Source organism: Diabrotica virgifera, chromosome 8 (genome assembly GCF_917563875.1).
Source record: "Diabrotica virgifera virgifera chromosome 8, PGI_DIABVI_V3a".
NCBI lineage: Eukaryota > Metazoa > Arthropoda > Insecta > Coleoptera > Chrysomelidae > Diabrotica > Diabrotica virgifera.
In genome coordinates, this window is record NC_065450.1 from 171,338,776 (window position 1) to 171,358,590 (window position 19,815).

General features: G+C 31.4%; 1 protein-coding gene across 1 annotated transcript in view; it reads left to right on the forward strand.

The window, feature by feature from the left end:
• Nucleotides 1-17,680, forward strand: part of LOC114336588 (uncharacterized) — a 944,943-nt gene extending 927,263 nt beyond the window's left edge. Inside the window, exon 6 of the mRNA XM_050659329.1 lies at nt 17,376-17,680. Coding sequence (XP_050515286.1) covers nt 17,376-17,449 — 74 coding nt within the window. The 3' untranslated portion in view covers nt 17,450-17,680. The remainder of the gene's footprint in view (nt 1-17,375) is intronic.
• The last annotated feature ends 2,135 nt before the right edge of the window (nt 17,681-19,815 follow it).

Here is a 19,815-nt window from a genome sequence, read left to right on the forward strand (position 1 = left end):
TATTTTACATTTCTTAATGAAATTATAAAAAGTTCTACCTTGTTTGATTTTTTTCCGTAAGTAAAAACTCCATTGACCCCCTATTAATTAAAATAGTTAATTATTCAAGTCTAGTGAATTATTACAATTGTTGAACTTTATAAAAGTGTCTCAATTATATTTTGTACCAACAGTCCAGGAACTGAAGCTTTTCACCTCGCAATTTTTACAGAATGGATCGATTTGCTTGAAAATTTGAGAACAAGTAGTGGATAGTCCAAGGATTAAAATCTATGTGATGCCGAAAGGCGCTTTTACCATGGAGGTGGTTGCCACCCCATCCCGGGGTGGAAATTTTTCATTATATTTTGACCACAAAAGTTGATAAAAACATTCATTCTAAGCAAAAAATGTTTTATACATTTTTTTCATAAAATGAATAGTTTTCGATTTATTCGCTATCGAAATTGTTAGTTTTATATCGAAAAAATAAGTGTTTTTCAATAATATTCTAATTTACGATTTACTCAATTTTTGCCGTAGAAAAAATTTTCTCAAACCAATTTCTTGGGAATTAAATAACCTACAATTTCGTATTTAAACATTTTTTCGTATCTCTGATGCTAATCTTTCTATTCTGCAGAAATCGACATTTTTACCAAATTACAAAAATTAGTTATTTGATCTTAACTCCAGTTTTTTAAAAACTAATCTTTCTAAGCCAGTCAAACTTCTAGAATCTATTAATAATACATAAATAAAGAAGAATGAATAAGGCCAATGACTAAAAATATCGCTTAAAATATAATAACTTACATTATTTTGCTTCCAATTGGATTTCTCCTTTTTATTTCTTCAAAAAAATATATTGGTTTTTTAACCGTAACTTTTCTATTTTTTATCTTAGAAAGTTTGGCAAAAAGAGTTTTGTAGGTTTTTATAAGGTCTATAAGAGTGTTAATATTAATTCTCTTTAAAATCCTCAGTCGCCAAAAGAGGTGACTTTGAAAGGGTTGGTAAAGCTGGTTTTTGCATGTTATTAAAAGTTTTAATTATCAATAGCTCACTAAATTTTTGCTGTAATAAAGATTTTTGCAAACCAGTTTCTTGAGAATTAAATAAGCTACAATTTCATATTTAAACATTTTTTCGTATCTCTGAAGCTAATCTTTCTATTCTAAAGAAAATACCATTTTTTTCCAAACTACAAAAATTCGTAATTCGTTCCTAACTTCATTTTTTTTTAAACTAATCGATCTAATCAGGTCAAACTTCTAGAACCTATTAATAATATAAAAATAAAGAAGACCAAATAAGGCTAATAACTAATTTTAATTAGGGTGGTGATTAGGAGGTTGCTACGGATCACTTTTTCGCTGAAAATAGTAGGGAATAACATTCTTTTCAATGTACGTCACTTAATTTTTGGGCTAAATACTTTGTTTTTATTTCTGGAGATAGATATTTTAAAATGTTTTAAATTAGTTTAAACAAGTTATCCTCGAAAAATGCATAGTTTTCCCGTCTTTTGACTTTGAAACTACAGTATTTAGCATTTGACAAAGAAGACCTAACATTTAATAATATATAGCTCGATTACTATTGGTCTTAAAAAAACTAAAAGAAACGGTTTTGTTTATTGTTTCAAAAGGTACATTTTTGTTAAGTAAAGTTGTTTTGATTAAACGAAAACTTTTGGAGTTATTAGCCGAAAACTTATTAACAACATTGATTTTTTCGATATAAAACTAACACTTTAGATAGCGACTAATTCGGAAACTATTAATTTTATCAAAAAAATGTATGGAACGTTTTTTGCTTATAATAAACGGTTTTACGAATTTTGCGGTCAAAATATAATAAAAAATGTCTACCCCCGAGATGGGATGGCAACCACCCCCATGGTGAAAGCGCCTTTCAGCATCATATAGATTTTGATCCTTGGACTATCCACTACTTATTCTCAAATTTTCAAGCAAATCGATCCATTCTGTAAAAATTGCGAGGTTTTGTCCTATTTTAAGCTTCATTACTTGGACTACAAGTAGTTTCAAATTTATTGTAAAGCTTGTACCGATATAGTTACTATAAACTTCTAAATTTAATATAAAAGTAACTAACATGAGGACGAGCAAAAAACACTTTGAAAGTTACGTAATCTTATAAAGAGAATTCTCCGAAGACCCAGCCATCGTAACTTCCGTCAATTTTTGGACAATTCTTTCGATATAGGGTTTCATTAGTTAATAATATTGTCTCCATTAGACCCCAAAAATGTGATATACTTCCAAACTAATTCAATTATTAGGCCATACGTTCAGTATGTGAATCGCTCCCTGGAGTCTCAAAGTCCTGATTTCCCCCGAGGAAAGAAACCGATACTTTTTTGGGGGTAATGCAGACTTGTGGTAGCGTTGCGTTTATAGTCTGGGGGTTGATTCATGGGCATAGACAGCTTACTATGTCAAACTATATTAAAACACTTGCAAAATGTTCTTGTGTATACCAGATATTGCATGAGTGTATTTTTTTCTAAATCTGTGTGTGTTTTGTTTTAAACAAATACATATACACCGAAGAAAAATAAACTTTTTCTACGGCCGTGCTAAAAGAGCCACTTTCACGCACGCATTTTGTTGCCAAAAGTTGCACTTTCCCGCACGGCGCGCGTAAAATTAAAGTGCGTAAAAGTTAATGTTCCCGCACGGAGTGCGGGAAAGTAAAATACCTTGTACATAAAATGGCATTATTATATATGGCATATTAATATACATGGAATAAACTAATATTTAGATATTATTTACTAATTTATTTCAAATTCATCTTGTGTTCGTGTTTTAATGAAATTAGCGCGATTATTTCATTCATAAGAGATTCTGACCAATAGAAAGCTACAGAAATAAAAATTAAAGTGATTATTTTTTGATGATTTTAACTTCCAATGCTATAGTAAGATATTTGATCACGTGTTTAATTCTGTCCAATCATATTAATATTATACTGAGAATGATCTATTTCAGAAAATTACCGATAGAATTTTTTTAAGTAGATTGTTTCTGCTTAATGGCAACCAGTCTCCTAGTTTTGACAACTGTCACATTTAAGAAAATATAGGTATTACATAGTACCTACATAGGTACCTACATAGGTTGCAAGTTTATTTGGTCCAAGTGTCCTAATTTTGTCGTGAGCCAGTTTAACTTATTGTTAATACGAAAGGATAGCTCTTCTAAGAAATGTAAGTAATCTTAAATAGTTATTTTCTGCTTATTGCACGGTCTCCTTTTGATTAGAAAAGGTTGGTACACCTTACAGAACAGAAATATCTAATCAAATTCAGAACTGGCAGGTATCGGAGTACATCTACAATGAGCTGGAATAAGTGCCCCCCCCCCCTACATTAACTTATTTATTTTTAGCAAATAAGCAAAATGCTCGGACAGGACGATTTTTAAAATATTCATAGTATTATAGCATCAATGTTTCGCATCAACTTTACGCGATCCCTCTTCAGGTCAGAACTTTGACTTTTTGAAGATATTCTTCTTTAGCAGCGAATCGATTGAGGGTAAAATTTGATTGATCCGCGCGCATGCGCACACCGACAGTATGGTATTAGTTGTTATACGGGCTCTGATTGGGTGTTGAAATTTTGAAATGATCTGTCAATAATTGTTCAATATGGAGGTTATCGGTAAAAAAAAATATTGTATAATATTAGTTTTTATTGATGTGTGGACAGAAATAAAATCAAATTTATAATTATAGTGACTTTTTTCCATAGTTTTTAAAAGTTGCAGGTACGTAATTCTAAATGTTTCAGTTGGAAATACCTAATAGTTTCAATACCTATCTATTTGGGAAATGTAAACAAAATATTTTAGTTACCTATTAGTAGGCAATGCTTTAATTTACATAATCTGATTACGAACAAACTTTCTACAAATCTTCATCTCATATGTCGTTTTCTTACTCTATATTTTGTTGTATTTTTTTTCGACAAAAATCAAACTAATAATTTTATTAAATTCATAAAAATTTATGGTGTAAACGTTTAGTTTGTGTATATTCCCACATGACGTATACGAGAGTTTGGTGCAGTTTGAAATGGCGTCAACTTTCGTACGGTGCGGTAGATGTGAAGTGGGTTCAAGCCCCAAGCAAGTTATTATTTTTTTATTTTTTTTTTATAGATTTTATGATTGTAAGTATATTATTATATAATTTTTGAAGATATTCTTCTTTTTTGAAAGTCGTAGATAAGAAAGTTTGTTTGATTTTTAAATAAAATAAGTACAAATAACCTTTTAAATATATTTACTTCGTTTAAATTACCTATTATATAATAGAAGAATATCTTCTTACGTGCGTACAAAGTACACACACATTCTTTTTTTAAATGGGAAAGTACATCATGTGACACCTAATTTAAAAGCTTTTGAAATACTGATTACAAAAATGTATAACACTTGGGCAAAATTTTGGTAAAATGTTCTTTAAATGCAATATTTTTTTTTTCGAATCCTGAGAAAAGTAATAAGTATTTTTGAAAAGTTTAAACGCAGAATAAAGGACTACATTATTACCGAGGGCCAAAAGTCCATTAGAATAAACAAACAGTTTTTTTGATTAATATTAAAACATTATAGAAGTCTTTAGGGACTTTCTGCCATCATTAATAATGTAATATTTCAGTCTGCTATTAAATTTTTCAAAAATTCTTATTAGTTTTCTCAGGATTAAAAAAAATGAATGCATTTAAAAAGCATTGGATCAAAATTTTTGCCCAAGTAATATAGATTTTTATAATCAGTGTTTTAAAAGCTTTTAAATGAGATGTGACATGATGTACCTTCCCATTAAAAAAAATCAAAATTATGACTGTCACCTGAAGAGGGATAGCGGAAAGTTCGAAATATTGATGCTATATTATACTACGATTATTTTAAAAATCGACCTGTCGGAGCGTTTTGCTTATATGCTAAAAATTAATTAGTTGAAATGAGAAAAAATAATTTCGACCACGTAGCAAGTAATCTGTTAACCAAAGTAAACTAGTACCAAGCGACGCCGCTAGGAGAACACTCCAATAATGCGTCGCAGATTACTTATATGACACGTGGCCATTTTGTACTCTAAAACCGAGTAAGGTATGACAAAAAGAAATTCAATTTGAGTCTCCTGCCTTACCACATCCGATGTTTCGGAATCTATTCCTTGTCAAAAAGGCTTTACAAGCAGACTGAATTGTACCATAACGAAACGAAGAAATATTAAAATATTTGCACCGGAGTATGGCTAGACTGTCCTCTAACGGGGAATGATGAAATAAGTGAAAAATAACTTAGACCACATATCATTTATTAATTTCGACCACGTATTATTTAATCTAAATTGGTAAAATGTTAACATTTTAGTATTTTTTTATTATGGCGACAAATAATTCATAACAAATATTCACCTTCAATAATTAATGAATAAATAGTAAAGAGTCCACAAAAAATCCATCCATCCATCCATCCATCCATCCAATGGCACTACAGCCCAAATCGAGCCTTGGCCTCCTTCAATAAGCTTCTCCAATCATTTCGATTTACCGCTGTTCTTTTCCATGAACGCGTTCCCAGGAAGTTCCTGGCATCCTCATCGACTTCGTCTTCCCATCTCTTTTTAGGTCTTCCAACAGGTCTTCTTCCCTGCATTCTTGCATTCAGCAATTTTCTGGGGATTCTATTCTCATGCATGCGGACCACGTGCCCTCCCCACCGTAATCTCTGCAGTTTAGTATGTTGTGCTAGAGTTGGTTCGCTATATTGCTCGTATATTTCTCTATTATACCTAATTCGCCAGTTGTTATTTTCACTTATTGGGCCCAGTATCCTGCGTAATACTTTTCTTTCAAACACATCCAATGCATTGGCAGATTTCTGTGTCACCACCCATGTTTCACAGCCATAACTTACTATGGGCCTGATTATTGTTTTATATACCCGGAGTTTTGTTTTCCGGTGTACGTCTCGCGATTTGAATATGTGGCCCATCGCGAAATAGGCTTTATTTGCCAGCACAAGCCTTTTATTTATTTCCGGTTCTTCTTCATTGCTTGCAACCAGATCCATTCCTAGGTACGTGAATCTATTCACATGTTCTATATCGTCAATAAAGTGTTGTTGCGCCGGTCTATTTGATCTGGTTTGTATGAGTAGTTTTGTTTAATTTGTGTTTATTGCTAGCCCTACTGCTTCTGCACTCTGTTTCAACTCAACGTAGGTTTCTTTTGCTGCATTCGTTGTTCTGTTCATTATGTTTATATCATCCGCGTATGCTGCTAATTGGGTAGATTTGTTTGTAAGTATGTTATTTCCACTCACCGTCAACCGTCTAATTACATATTCAAGAACAAGATTAAAAAGCGTTGGAGCCAGTCCGTCGCCTTGTTTCAGTCCTTGCGTTATCGTAAACGCATCAGTGATCTGTCCTTGAATACATACTTGTGCTTCTGTTTCTGTCATTGTCATTTGCACTAGTCGTATTAATTTTGATGGTATGCCAAATTCTTCCAATATATTAGGTAGAATTGTTCTATCTATTGAATCATAGGCTTGTTTAAAATCTACAAAGAGATTGTAAACGTCCATGTCATATTCCCATGCTTTGGCTAGTATTTGTTTAACTGTAAATAGTTGGTCAATGGTAGATCTATTTTGCCTAAACCCTGCTTGATATTCCCCGATAATTTTTTCCGTGAGAGGTTGAAGTCTTCGATTAAGGATGTTTGTAAATATTTTGTATCCCGAACAAAGTAAAGAGATGCCTCTATAATTCTGACACAACAATTTGTCTCCTTTTTTATGAATAGGGCAGATTATACTTTTCTTCCATTGTTGGGGGATTTCTTCTTCTATCCATATCTCTCGTATTAGCTGGTACATCTGTTGTGTCAAATTCCTTCCTCCTTGCTTGAGTAGTTCTGCCGGTATTTTATCTATTCCCGGTGCTTTATGGCTTTTTTGTATGTGGATTGCCGTTTGGATAGCGTTGGGGGTCTAGTTAATTCATTTTCTTCTCCATCTTCCCCCAGCTCTTGTTGTTGTACCTCCTGCCGTGCCTGCTGCTGCCTCTGTTGTTGTAATGGTGGTTGTGCCCCTTTGTTTAATACTTCCTTAAAATATGTCATGCAGGTTATCTTAATTTCGTCCATATCGCAAATGATTTCACCCTTCTTATTTTTGCAGAGGCTAGTCTTCGGATTGTATCCCTGTCTTAAATGTTTAATAAGTTGGTATGCACTACGTGTTTCGTTTTCCTTAAACTCCCTCTCTATGTTTAGTATCCGTTGGTTTTCGTGCTTTCTCTTTTTCTGCCTGCACAGTTTATCTGCTCTTCGTCTTTTGTTCTCAAATTCTGTTTTTCTCCCTCTAGTACGTCTGAGTATGTAATTCTTATGTGCTTCATTTCTTTCCTGTATAGCTTGTTTGCATTCTTCATCGAACCATGTTTCTTCTCTCCGTTGTGTCTTTGTTCCTATGACTTCTTTCGCTGTGTTTAGTATTATACTGCTTATGGTGTTCCACTGATTTTCTATTGTGGAGTCTGCTCTGTTTTCTTCTAGTAATTTTTCATCCACTGTTCTCTCAAATCTTTCTTGTACCTCAGGGACTTTTAGGTTATCTAAGTTTAGTTTTTCTTGTTTTGGATATTTTTCCTTTACCTGTCGACTGATTTTGCATCTAAACCGTGTATGCACTAGTAGATGGTCTGAGTCACAGCTTGCACCACGTCTGCTTTTTACATCTAATATACTCGTCGCCATTCTTTTTTCAGTCAGTATATGGTCTATTTGATTTATTGTGTTTCCGTCAGGTGATATCCAAGTGCCCTTGGCACTGACAAAAAATACATAACTTTAATTAACGAACTGTCTTAAAAATTAAAAAAAAACAGAAAAAAATTGCTAAAAAATAACTTTTGGATATCTGAAATCCAAAGTTTATAACGACGAAATAAATACATAGTAGGGAAGAACTTCTTGACCGGATTCGAGACACCTTCCAAGAAATGAAGAATAAAAACCCTGACGAGATTAGGAAGTCAGTCAGACAAATAACAAAAAGAGCAAGATTTTGTCTTCAACAAGTTGGTGGCTATTTTAAACATTTACTATAGTTTTAATAATTAATTTTTTTGAAAAATTTTTCTGTTTCTTTTTAATTTTTAAGATAGTTCGTTGATTAAAGTTATGTATCTTTTGTCTCTATATTATTTTTATTATTTTTATTATATATTCATTAACTATTAGTGGTGAATATTTGTTATGAATTATTTGTCGCAATAATAAAAAAACACTGAAATGTTAATATTTTACCAATTTAGATAAAATAATTTTATTAATTAAAATTAAATCACATTTAATTTTTTTTTACTTCGAGCAATTCACATAATTTCAGAATTCAATTTCAAAATTTTACCAGAAAAATCATTTTCCCAAAAATTCAAAATATACCACTAAAGGGCCTAGCCGGGTAAGATGGTGAAAAGTGCCCCCAACCCAATTTAAATTCCATATAGGCCACTTTTTAGCACATATAGAGGAAACTCACTTTCTGAAATTTTTAGCCCCCTAGGTGGTCATGTGACCCCCCTAGAGCCTAATAAGGCTTTTTATGTTTTTATTTTTTCTCTCAGCCGCATGAAGAGCTAGCCAAAAACTTTATTTAAAAAAGTTGTAAGTTTCAAAAAGATCTAGGTGAGAAAATTTTTTTTTTATTTTTTTCGCGGGAAATTCGAATTTTTAGAACAATTTTAAACTTTTAAATATCTGAAAAAAAAACTAAGACACTCGTTTTTACGAAAATTAATTATAATGTGTATTTTTGAACAATCTTTCACCCTTAATTTTTTCAGATTTTTAAAATTGGTGAAACGTACCTTTAAAAATAAAAAACCGTATTTTTTCGGTTTTTTTTTTCGTTTTTTGATACTACAATTTTATACATATTTTCCAAAAAATTTAACACTGTCACTAGAATAGGTAAAAAACTGAAAAATAATTGGGGTTTGCTTAATAAAAATTTTTTGTAACGATATCCATTTTCAAGATACAGGGCGTTGAAGAAAACAAAATTTTACATATTTTTTACGATTTTGCCGAAACTACTGGCAACATTGTAATAAAACTTGGCGGGTTTTAAGAGGTAGTTATTGTGCATGTTTTGACATACAACTAAGGATTTGATATTCATCATTGGCGCGCATAGGGGTAATGGTCTGAACTTTTCAAAGAAAAAAAGATAGTACGCCACTGACATATTTCAAATTAACAATTATTTTTGAATTCCTCGTTCAATTTTCAATAAAGAATCTATCTTCTCATTTTTTCATACGACGCGCCGTTTTGCTGCAAAAAAGAAAATATCTTAACGCTTCCAAAGTATTCGAATTAATGTTGATAAATAATGGATGTACGAGTTTATTATGTAGATGTAGAAAGTACTAGAAGTTCGAATACTTTGTAAGGGTTAAGATCTTTTATTTTTCGAATAAAAATGGCGCGTCGGATGAAAAAATAAGAAGATACATTTTTTGTCACAAATTGAACGAGAAATTCAAAAACCATTGTTAATTTGAAATATGTCAGTGGCGTACTATCTTTATTCTTTAAAAAGTTCAGACCATTACCCCTATGCGCGCCAATGATGAATATCAAATCCTTAATTGTATGTCAAAACATGCACAATAACTACCTCTTAAATCTCGCCAAGTTTTATTACAATGTTGCTAGTAGTTTCAGCAAAATCGTAAAAAATGTGTAAAATTTTGTTTTCTTCAACGCCCTGTATCTTGAAAATCGATGGCATTACAAAAAAATTTTATTAAGCAAACCCCAATTATTTTTCAGTTTTTACCTATTCTAGTGACAGTGTTACCTTTTTTGAAAAATATGTATAAAATTATATCAAAAAACGAAAAAAAAAACCGAAAAAACGCGGTTTTTTATTTTTAAAGGTACGTTTCACCAATTTTAAAAATCTGAAAAAATTCAGCGTGAAAGATTGTGCAAAAATACACATTATAATTGATTTTCGTAAAAACGAGTGTCTTAGTTTTTTTTTCAGAGTTATTTAAAAGATTAAAATTGTTCTAAAAATTCGAATTTCCCGCCAAAAAATAAAAAAAAAATTCTTATAGATCTTTTTGAAACTTACAACTTTTTTAAATAAAGTTTTTGGCTAGCTCTTGATGCGGCTGAGATAAAAAATGAAAACCTAAAATGACTAATTAGGCTCTAGGGGGGTCACGTGACCACCTAGGGGGCTAAAAATTTCAGAAAGTGAGTTCCTCTATATGTGCTAAAAAGTGGCCTATATGGAATTTAAATCGAGCTGGGGACACTTTTCACCATCTTACCCGGCTAGGCCCTTTAGTTTTTCATCCTCTTTTTAAACGCAAAATCCAAAAAAATATAATTTAGTTTTTTTTGTCGGAACATTTTTCCAATCTTTTTTAATCCGGCCCTGCCTTTTTTTAAATAATTTTAAATAAATTAATTGATTGGGCACCTAAAATGATATTCGGTGTTAAATATAATATAAATATGCAGTGTGTTTAACAAGTTTTAAGTCGTATTGCAATTTTCTACTTAGAGCTCTCGCAATTCGCATAATTTCAGAATTCATATTCAAAATTTTACAAGAAAAATCATTTTACCGAAAATTCAAAGTATACTACTAAATATAGTTTTTTATCCTCTCTTAAAATGCAAAATCCATTTTAAAAAAAATTTAATGTACATGGTGTTTTTGGGTCGAATATTTTTCCAATATTTTTTAATGCGGATCTGGATTTTTTTCAATTGTAAATAAATTAGTTGATTGTACACCTTAAAGAATATTTGCGTGCTAAATATAAAATAAATATACAGTGTGGTTAAAAAGTTATGAACCAAACAAAAAAATGGCAAAATAGATAAAACACCCTGTATCTTTGTTATTAATGAAGTACGACCCATTAAGTAGGTATTTTTGAGACCGCCTAAGTGTCCTCTTTCTACAGTTAACGTATGTTACTTTCCCAATGAAACACCCATATGTTTATTGCTATCTTTGAAAATACTAGAATTTTAGTTTTGGACCTGTTTAGATATGACGAATTACTGCATTAATTATATAAAACATGCGTAGACAATAATATGAATTGCTACATGTAATCATCCAACGAAAGATAGAGGGAACGCGCGACCCTATCCTATCCTGGCTTAAGAACCACCGCCAGTGGTATGGAGTGAGCGGTAAAGAATATTTGCGTGCTAAATATAAAATAAATATACAGTGTGGTTAAAAAGTTATGAACCAAACAAAAAAATGGCAAAATAGATAAAACACCCCGTATCTTTGTTATTAATGAAGTAAGACCCAGTAAGTAGGTATTTTTGAGACCGCCTAAGTGTCCTCTTTCTACAGTTAACGTATGTTACTTTCCCAATGAAACACCCATATGTTTATTGCTATCTTTGAAAATACTAGAATTTTAGTTTTGGACCCGTTTAGATATGACGAATTACTGCATTAATTATATAAAACATGCGTAGACAATAATATGAAAAGCTACATGTAATCATCCAACGAAAGGTAGAGGGAACGCGCGACCCTGGACGCATAAGAACATCCTATCCTGGCTTAGGAACCACCACCAGTGATATGGAGTGAGCACCACGACACTATTTATAGTCCAGGGTAATAAGGATTTTCTCGGAATACTCAAAGATCCAGGTTGCTGACTACTTTTTTAGTTATTGTAGACCTATAGGATAGGTCCTATAAGAAAACCTACCTGTTCCTGTCTAGAGTTCGCGTCCGTTTGTTAATTATTCACAATTTATTGCAAAAATCGCGATTTTTTCGATTTTTTGCACTCCATTAAAAAGCTGAATAGTTGACATAAAATTACAAAATTCAGTTTTTTAGAACATTGAAAAACCTTCAATATACCGATTTTTGAAAGCTAAAAAGGTAATTTGTTGCTACGCAAGCTGTAAAATAAGTGAAAATCGTTATTTGTTAATAACTTTTACTAAAATTACCTTAGAACTTTAGTGTTTCACCCAATGTTGGATATTGGGGTACTTAAAAAACCCTCAAAATTTGAGACCGATCCATTAATTAGTTTAAGAGTTATTCTATTTGTTTTTCCCAGAGACCTTATTTTGCAATAAGATAAGATAGAAAATAATAAAGATAGTGCAATTCTGAGTATGCCAAATGAAAGAAGAGTGATAGTATCAAAATGTATTAAAAAAATATAAAAAATAATTATTTTCCTAACAAGTGCAGAAAGTCATTCTTTTCCGCACGCGAATGCAGTTTGCCGAACGACGCGAAGCGGGAGTTCGGCAAGCAGTCGAGTGCGGAAAAGAGACTGGTATTAGCGGCCACCTTTTTATATCGGCCAATAGTTCTGTCATTTTTAGTGACCGTTATTGACAGGTTTTACTGTATATCTAGACTATAAAAACTGGCATTAACGGCCACCTTTCTATATCGGCCAATAGTTCTTTCATTTCTAGTGGCCGTTGCTGACAGGTTTTACCGTAGTTGTTGTCCTTTCTCGTACATCATCTTGTGCCAAAATATTTTTATAAAAACTATGGTGGGCTTCTGGTATCATACCCGAATGGCATAAGTATACCAAATCTTTTTTTTTGGCCATTTGAATTTTTGGCTGTTCTTTGGCAAGTTTTCTGAGAATAGATATTTTTGACCTCTCAGTATTGTCAATACACAAGTTTTAAGATAACTGTTTTTCCTTTTAAAATCATATGGAAAATAAATATAATACAGTAAAACCTGTGTTAACGGCCACCTGTCAAAACCGGCCACCTGAACTAGCCGGTCAGCTTCAAAGTTCCCCAAACCAAAATTTTTGGACTACAAATCCTGGTATTAGCGGCCACCTTTTTATATCGGCCAATAGTTCTGTCATTTTTAGTGACCGTTATTGACAGGTTTTACTGTATTACACCAAGGACATAAAATTTACATGAATAGATTGGTCTCGAAAATCTTTGCTTATTGTCTCAGCCGTTAATGGATTACGTAGACGCTCTGTGTATTAAAATTAAACACCACAGATATAGATATTAAAATAACAAATATCTTACTTTTTTCATTGCTTGTTATCGAATCCGTTGCAATGTTCCGTGCAAAACTGTTGTAACTCTGTTACATTAGACAACAGTTTTGCACGGAACTTATGTTCAAAAACGCAAAATAGTTAAACTGTTGTTGTTGTAATATTTAGCCCGTTAAGCATTTGAAAGTTAATAAAGTTTTACAGGGGATAGATATGCATGTTTACAATCGAATTCCATGATTACTTCATTTTCATAAAATTTTAAGTTACTGCAGTCTTGCACTGAGGGTGCGTTATGTCAACTATTTAGCTTTTGAATGGGGTGCAAGAAATCTTAAAAATCGCGATTTTTGCACTAAATTTTTAATAATTAAAAAACGGACATGAACTTTAGGCAGGAAACAGGTAGGTTTTCATCCTATAGGTATACAATAACTAAAAAAGTAGTCAGCTACCTGGATATTTGAGTGTCCCGAACATAGTATATTTCTAGCTTATTACCCTGGTCTATTAGGTCAGCTGTGGACAAAGTAAAAATCATGCGACTGATCGCCAATGTTCTGGGAGGACACGGCACTTAAAGAAGAAGAAGAAGTATACAACTACATTCTTCATGTCTCTGCATAGCTGTGTTAACAAATTTAACACGTTGACGGACAGTGCGTCAAATGTATAAACAAGTGTTGTGACACTATATGTATTTTGCAAAGTAGAATAGGGAAAAATGCAACGTCTATAGACGTTGTGTCACATTACATCAATGGAAATTAGACGTCTATAGACGTTCTCTCAGTCAACGTGTTAAGGGAAAAAGAACTTCTCGTGTTCGCAATCCTTATCGAAATCTGAATATAATGTCACTCATCTGAAACTCATACTTTTTGTAAAATCATATATGGACGATTCACTTCTCACGAAGTTTTAACACGGTAAGGCAGCTTCGGCAGATTTTACTGATAATATTAAAATGTTTGATGTCACCTTGATACAATGGACTAGGGTCTAACTCTAACTGAATGAACCAAAAGATATATCGGATGTTGGTTGAGAGCGAATCTGCTAGCATCCCAATCACGTCTATAACAGTTAATACAATACATAAAACAAACCCATTGGATACAGGACGAACTGACAGATTTCAGAAAACAAACATGATAATAATTTAGCGACCAATGGACCGTATACTCCATCTAATTTACTTACCGTTGCACGTCATCCGCGTCATAGCCCGTGACTTCACATGATACCAACACGAAATATTTAGGCGGTAGGTGTGTTCTTTTTTAGAATCATTTTGCCGATTACACTGGCATTACACCCACTAGACATATTTTATTATGTACGCGTAGAAATAATATTTAAAGATTTCTATTAATGTTAACTTAAAGAGATACACAATAATATTTTTCAATTAATTTGTATAAATGGATTATAAAGCGTTTTTATGAAGCACATTTTTTCGGAACACACTATAACTGTAATCGAATGAAGGTGATATTTTGGCATAAATTGGTAACATTTATTTAACAGTTTCGGCGATGACACTTCATATTTTTTTGATTCTTTACTATAAGTTTTTGTTTTTTTATATTTACTGTTTTTACTAAGTATGCACTTTAACGTCTTTTTTATTTCTAAAGTTTTTATTGATTTACATTGAATATTAATTTGTTTTGCTGTATAATCCACTTGCGGAAAAATTATGTGATGTATTTGATTTAAAATGAATTCAAGAGTTTTTTTGTAATTAGGCAACAATGTCAACTTAGATTTCTAACGTAAATAATGACGTGCAACGTTAAGTAAATTAGACGGACTGTAAGTAAGATAGGAAGCGACTATTTTCAGAGATATTCTGACAATAAATAAATGAAAAACGAATATATTTATTTTTAATAAATTAATTAACTATGAAGCGTAATCACTAAGAACATACTATGTTTATGCTATATTCTGAAGAGAAGTGTTTACTGCATAACTCTCAGCTTATCTACAATGTATACCTACAATGTATTAGTTTCTCATATCAGCGTAATTATAAGTTTCAATTAAAACTTTTGACATAATCTGCAAACTAGTTTCTCTATTGTTTGCAACATTAGCGCAGTCAAATAAATTTTGAAGGGTAATACAGTAATAAGATTGATATTGACCAAATATAGATAATTTCCTTAACAACAATTTTGTTAAAATTTAAAAGGTGAGTTAATTAGTTATGTTTATAGTAAATACTTTTTTCTATGGATGCTATACAATGTGCCACTTCTTCCACTACTTACATACATTCAAAACGAAATATTTCTCATGCAGTGAGAAAAGTCGGCCATTGCTTGTTTTCCCTATAGATGATCGCCGTTTCCATGGTAACATGCACAATACAAACACAATTATTTTTTTGTCAAACAAAATGTGTAGAAGCAAGACTTATCAAGAATTACCTTTTAAAACTGTTCAAATACAACTGTAAATTATAATTTTAAATAAATAAACTATACATAAATTAAGAATATTAAATAACTACATATGTGTATGAATGTGTATTTTATTTCAATGTAGGCATCTAATATACCTAAAAGCACCTAAATTATTTAATTTTGAAGTTTAAATTCTTGACAAAAATGCATCCATAGGAAAAGTACAGTGTGCAACACGTAAGAAAATAACTTATTTCCCCTCGCTTGATTTGAGGCACTCGCCAAGTGCCTCGGCTCGGGCCAACAAACTTCTGCGCTCGTGAGAAATATGTCTTTTTTTTTAACTTGTTGTACAATGTACTATAATCATTTCTGAACATTTCTCTCTAACATTGCACTTTAAATACATCCTAACTATGTTAGGAGGTGTTGATCCATCTGTTTTGATCTTTCTCTGAAAGTTCATAAATAGATCGTAATTCTGCAGCAAAATATTAAATTCCTGCCCAGTTTACCGAGCTTAAAATTTTTAATTTGCGGAATATAAGAGCTCAAAAATAGCTCGTAAATTAGAGTTATTTGTTTTTTTAATTTCTGCAAGTGGAGAGGGGGGCAGCCCGATAGGGGTGTTAGGCCGTCGGTCCCCCTGGGCTAGTGTGAGCATCAACACTACCTACTTCAAAGAGGGTTAAAGATGCAAGTGGAGCCGGAACCTGTCCGAAAGGATCTCTACGACAAAAATGCCATATAGACAAGGCGAAAACGGCGGGTTCGTTGGGAAAAATATTTCCATGAGATTTTTTTGCATAATTACATTCGTGAGATATCCCAGAATAAGGTTCAAGAAGTCGCCCACGTGAAAAGTAAGCCAAATTTTTTTTAACAATTTTTTTTTAATCAAATTGTAAAAATTAATATCTTTTAGGTTTTTTGGGCCATTCTGGATAAAAAAGGTTTCGTATAATTTTTCTCTAAAGTTAATTGTTTTCGAGTTACAAGCAATTTAAAATTGAAAAAAACGAAAAATGGCGATTTTCAATGCTTAATAACTCGGTTAAAAGTGATTATTATGAAAGTCAGAAAGTGACAAGTGACTAAATCAAAATTTAATGCTCCCCCTACAAGATAACGAACAAATTTTTGTTATTATTTTATTACTAAGCTCTTATTTTTAAGTAAAAATATTGAGCGCCATGCACGTGGTAGCAGGCAGTAAATGCTGAGTGCGAGAGAGATGCCACTCCGGCAGTGCATCTTACTTGCACTCACATTTACGGCCGCCTACCACGTGCATGGCGCTCAATATTATTAATTAAAAATAACAGCTTGGTAATAAAATAATGACAAAAGTTTCTTCGGGATCTTGTAGGGGGGCATTAAACTTTGAATTAGTCACTTTCTGACTTTCATAATAATAACTTCTTACCGAGTTATTAAGCCTTGAAAATCGCCATTTTTCGTTTTTTTTTTTCAATTTTAAATTGCTTATAACTCGAAAACGATCAACTCTACAGAAACATTATAAGAGACCTTTTTTTATCTAGAATGGTCCAAAAAACCTACAAAAAAATTGTCCGAACCAGAAATATTGATTTTTACAATTTGATTAAAAAAAATTGTTAAAAAAATTTGGACCATTTTTCACGTGGTCACTTCTTGAACCTTATTCTGGGATGTCTCACGAATGTAATTATGCAAAAAAATCTCATAGGAATATTTTTCCCAACGAACCCGCCGGTTTCGCCTTGTCTAATACGAAATTATAATTATTATGGAAGTCATTACCCATAAATAAATACATATTTAAATATTTTTCTAAAATATACAAAATCTAATCTTGAAACTTTTTTTCAGGTTCCACTTATAGGCCTGCAACCGCCAATTTCATCATCTGCCTGTTATTTGTGCTGCAGGTGTGCCAGCGGTAACAATTAAAAGGACTGAATAATATTTTTTATATAGGCTAAGTTTGTCGTTGCGTATGTAAATACTTTTATAATATGTAAATAGTATAAAATCAAAATTAGTGGTGTGATATTCAATATAAATAATTATACATGTTAAATGGGAAAGTGTATAGTTAATAGTATATGAAATACAGTGATTGTGATATGCTGCATATGAGAATTTGGAAAGTTAATTAAAGCTATTGAAAGATATGTTTGACGCTTTAATCTCTACATCTAATTTAAAATTTGGCCAAAAGGAAGCTCCCCAATGATTTTTCTAATTAAATTTTTATAATTTAAGAAGCTATAATACAATGAATAATAATTAGTGCAGTCACTGAAAGTTTTCACCTCTGATTTCGTTGAACCTTCATCGATTTTTATGAAAATTGGTGAGTAATTAGAGGCTACCTCAAGGAACAAAGGTGACATGATGCCAACTTGCGCTTTTACCCTGGGGGTGGATGCCACCCCTTTTCTGGGGTGAACATTATTTTATTTAAAAATAATACCATAAATCGATAGAGGGTCAAATTCTAAGCAAAATTTTTTATATTAAGTTATTAACATAAATCAATACTTTTTGAGTTAGGTATTAAAGATCAAAGATTTTATTTTTTCGTAAAAAATGCATGTTTCAAAGCTGTTTTTACGTATAACTCTATAACACGTATAACTCCAAAACTATTAGTTTTTACAAAAAGTTATTATTATGAAAATTGAAGACAATAAAAAATTAAATATACTACTTACTCAAAGTACTAAACTAATGTTAATTCAAAGTGAGTTTTGGGTAGTTGAATGTATATTATTTTCGACGAGTACTCAAATCTAAGTATTCAAGCTTATATAATGGGAAAACGATGCATTCTATAAAATATACCTGCCAAACACTTATCAAAGTACTTTAGACTACCTAACAAACGAGCTCCAGAAGAAGTTAATAGCAACAAAATTAAGCAAGTTATAATGAAACTAAGATTCGAATTTTTTAGGAAAAAGTGAAAAATAAAATATACGCCATTTGCACAAAAATTTAAATTTATAGTAATCTTTACAAAAATTTCTTTGTATTAGCATAAGTAATAATATTAACAATTTTCATTGGCTTAGAATGCATATTTTCGGAAAAAAGATACAATTTAAAAAAATCAGAATTTTTAAAATTATCGTCATTTTCATTTTCTTTTTTGTAGCATAAATTTTAATGCTATTAACATGTTCGGGATCTCATTTGATAGAAATGTAAAAATATTTGTAAAAAATGGTAAAAAACCAAATTTGAGTTTTTTCTATATCAAATGTTTTACCCTTTTTACCATTTCTGTAGGATGAAAAATAACCGAGATAGAAACGTTTAAACTTAAATTTTGCTACGAGAACCATTTAACCGTGGCCATTTAATCTTTGATTTTTAAAAAAGTAAGGGGTTTAAAGGATTAAATTCAACGAGTTTTAATAGCTTTTAGGATTACCTTTCGAACCGTTTTTAGGTGAATCTGATATAAAAATTAACGGAGTTATTAAAAAAAAACGATAACATTTTTTGGAAATATTTTTAAAAGATAAAGTTTGAAAAATTTTTGTAGCATAAATTTTAATGCTATTAACTTGTTCGGGATCTCATTTGATAGATATGTACTTCTAAGTACTTTCACAAATATATCATTTTCCCGTAACTTAAGCTTGAATTCTTAGATTTGGGTACTCGCCGAAAAAATATACACTCAATTACCTATAACTCATTTTAAGTGAATATTAAAAGGTTTTTTTAGTAAGAACTTTATTTAATTTTTTATTAGATTCAATTTTGGTAATAATAACTTTTTTGTAAAAACATAGTTTTTAAGTTATCTATGAAAAATCGGTTAAAAACCTGCATTTTTCTTACGAAAAATTAAAAATTTTGATCTTTAATAACTCAAAAAGTTTTGATTTATTTTAATAACTTTATATAACAAGTTTTGCTTAGAATATGTCCCTATCTAATTATGGGGTTATTTTTAATAAAATAATTTTCACCCCGAGAAGAGGTCGCATCCATCCCCAGGGTAAAATCGCAAGTTGGAACCATGTCACATTTGTTCCTTGAGATATCCTCTAACCACTCACCAATTTTCATGCAAATCGATGGAGGTTGAACGAAATCGGAGGTAATAGCTCATATCCACCTTAAGTGACTCCACTAAATCTGAATATTCATTTTTTATACTTGTGTACGAATTCTAAACGTATTGTGAAATAGAGAATCAGAAAATACGAATCTACCAGCAAGTTTTAAGTAAATGTATACAAAGATACATAATATAGAAACTTTACAAAACATAACACAAATATTGTGTATA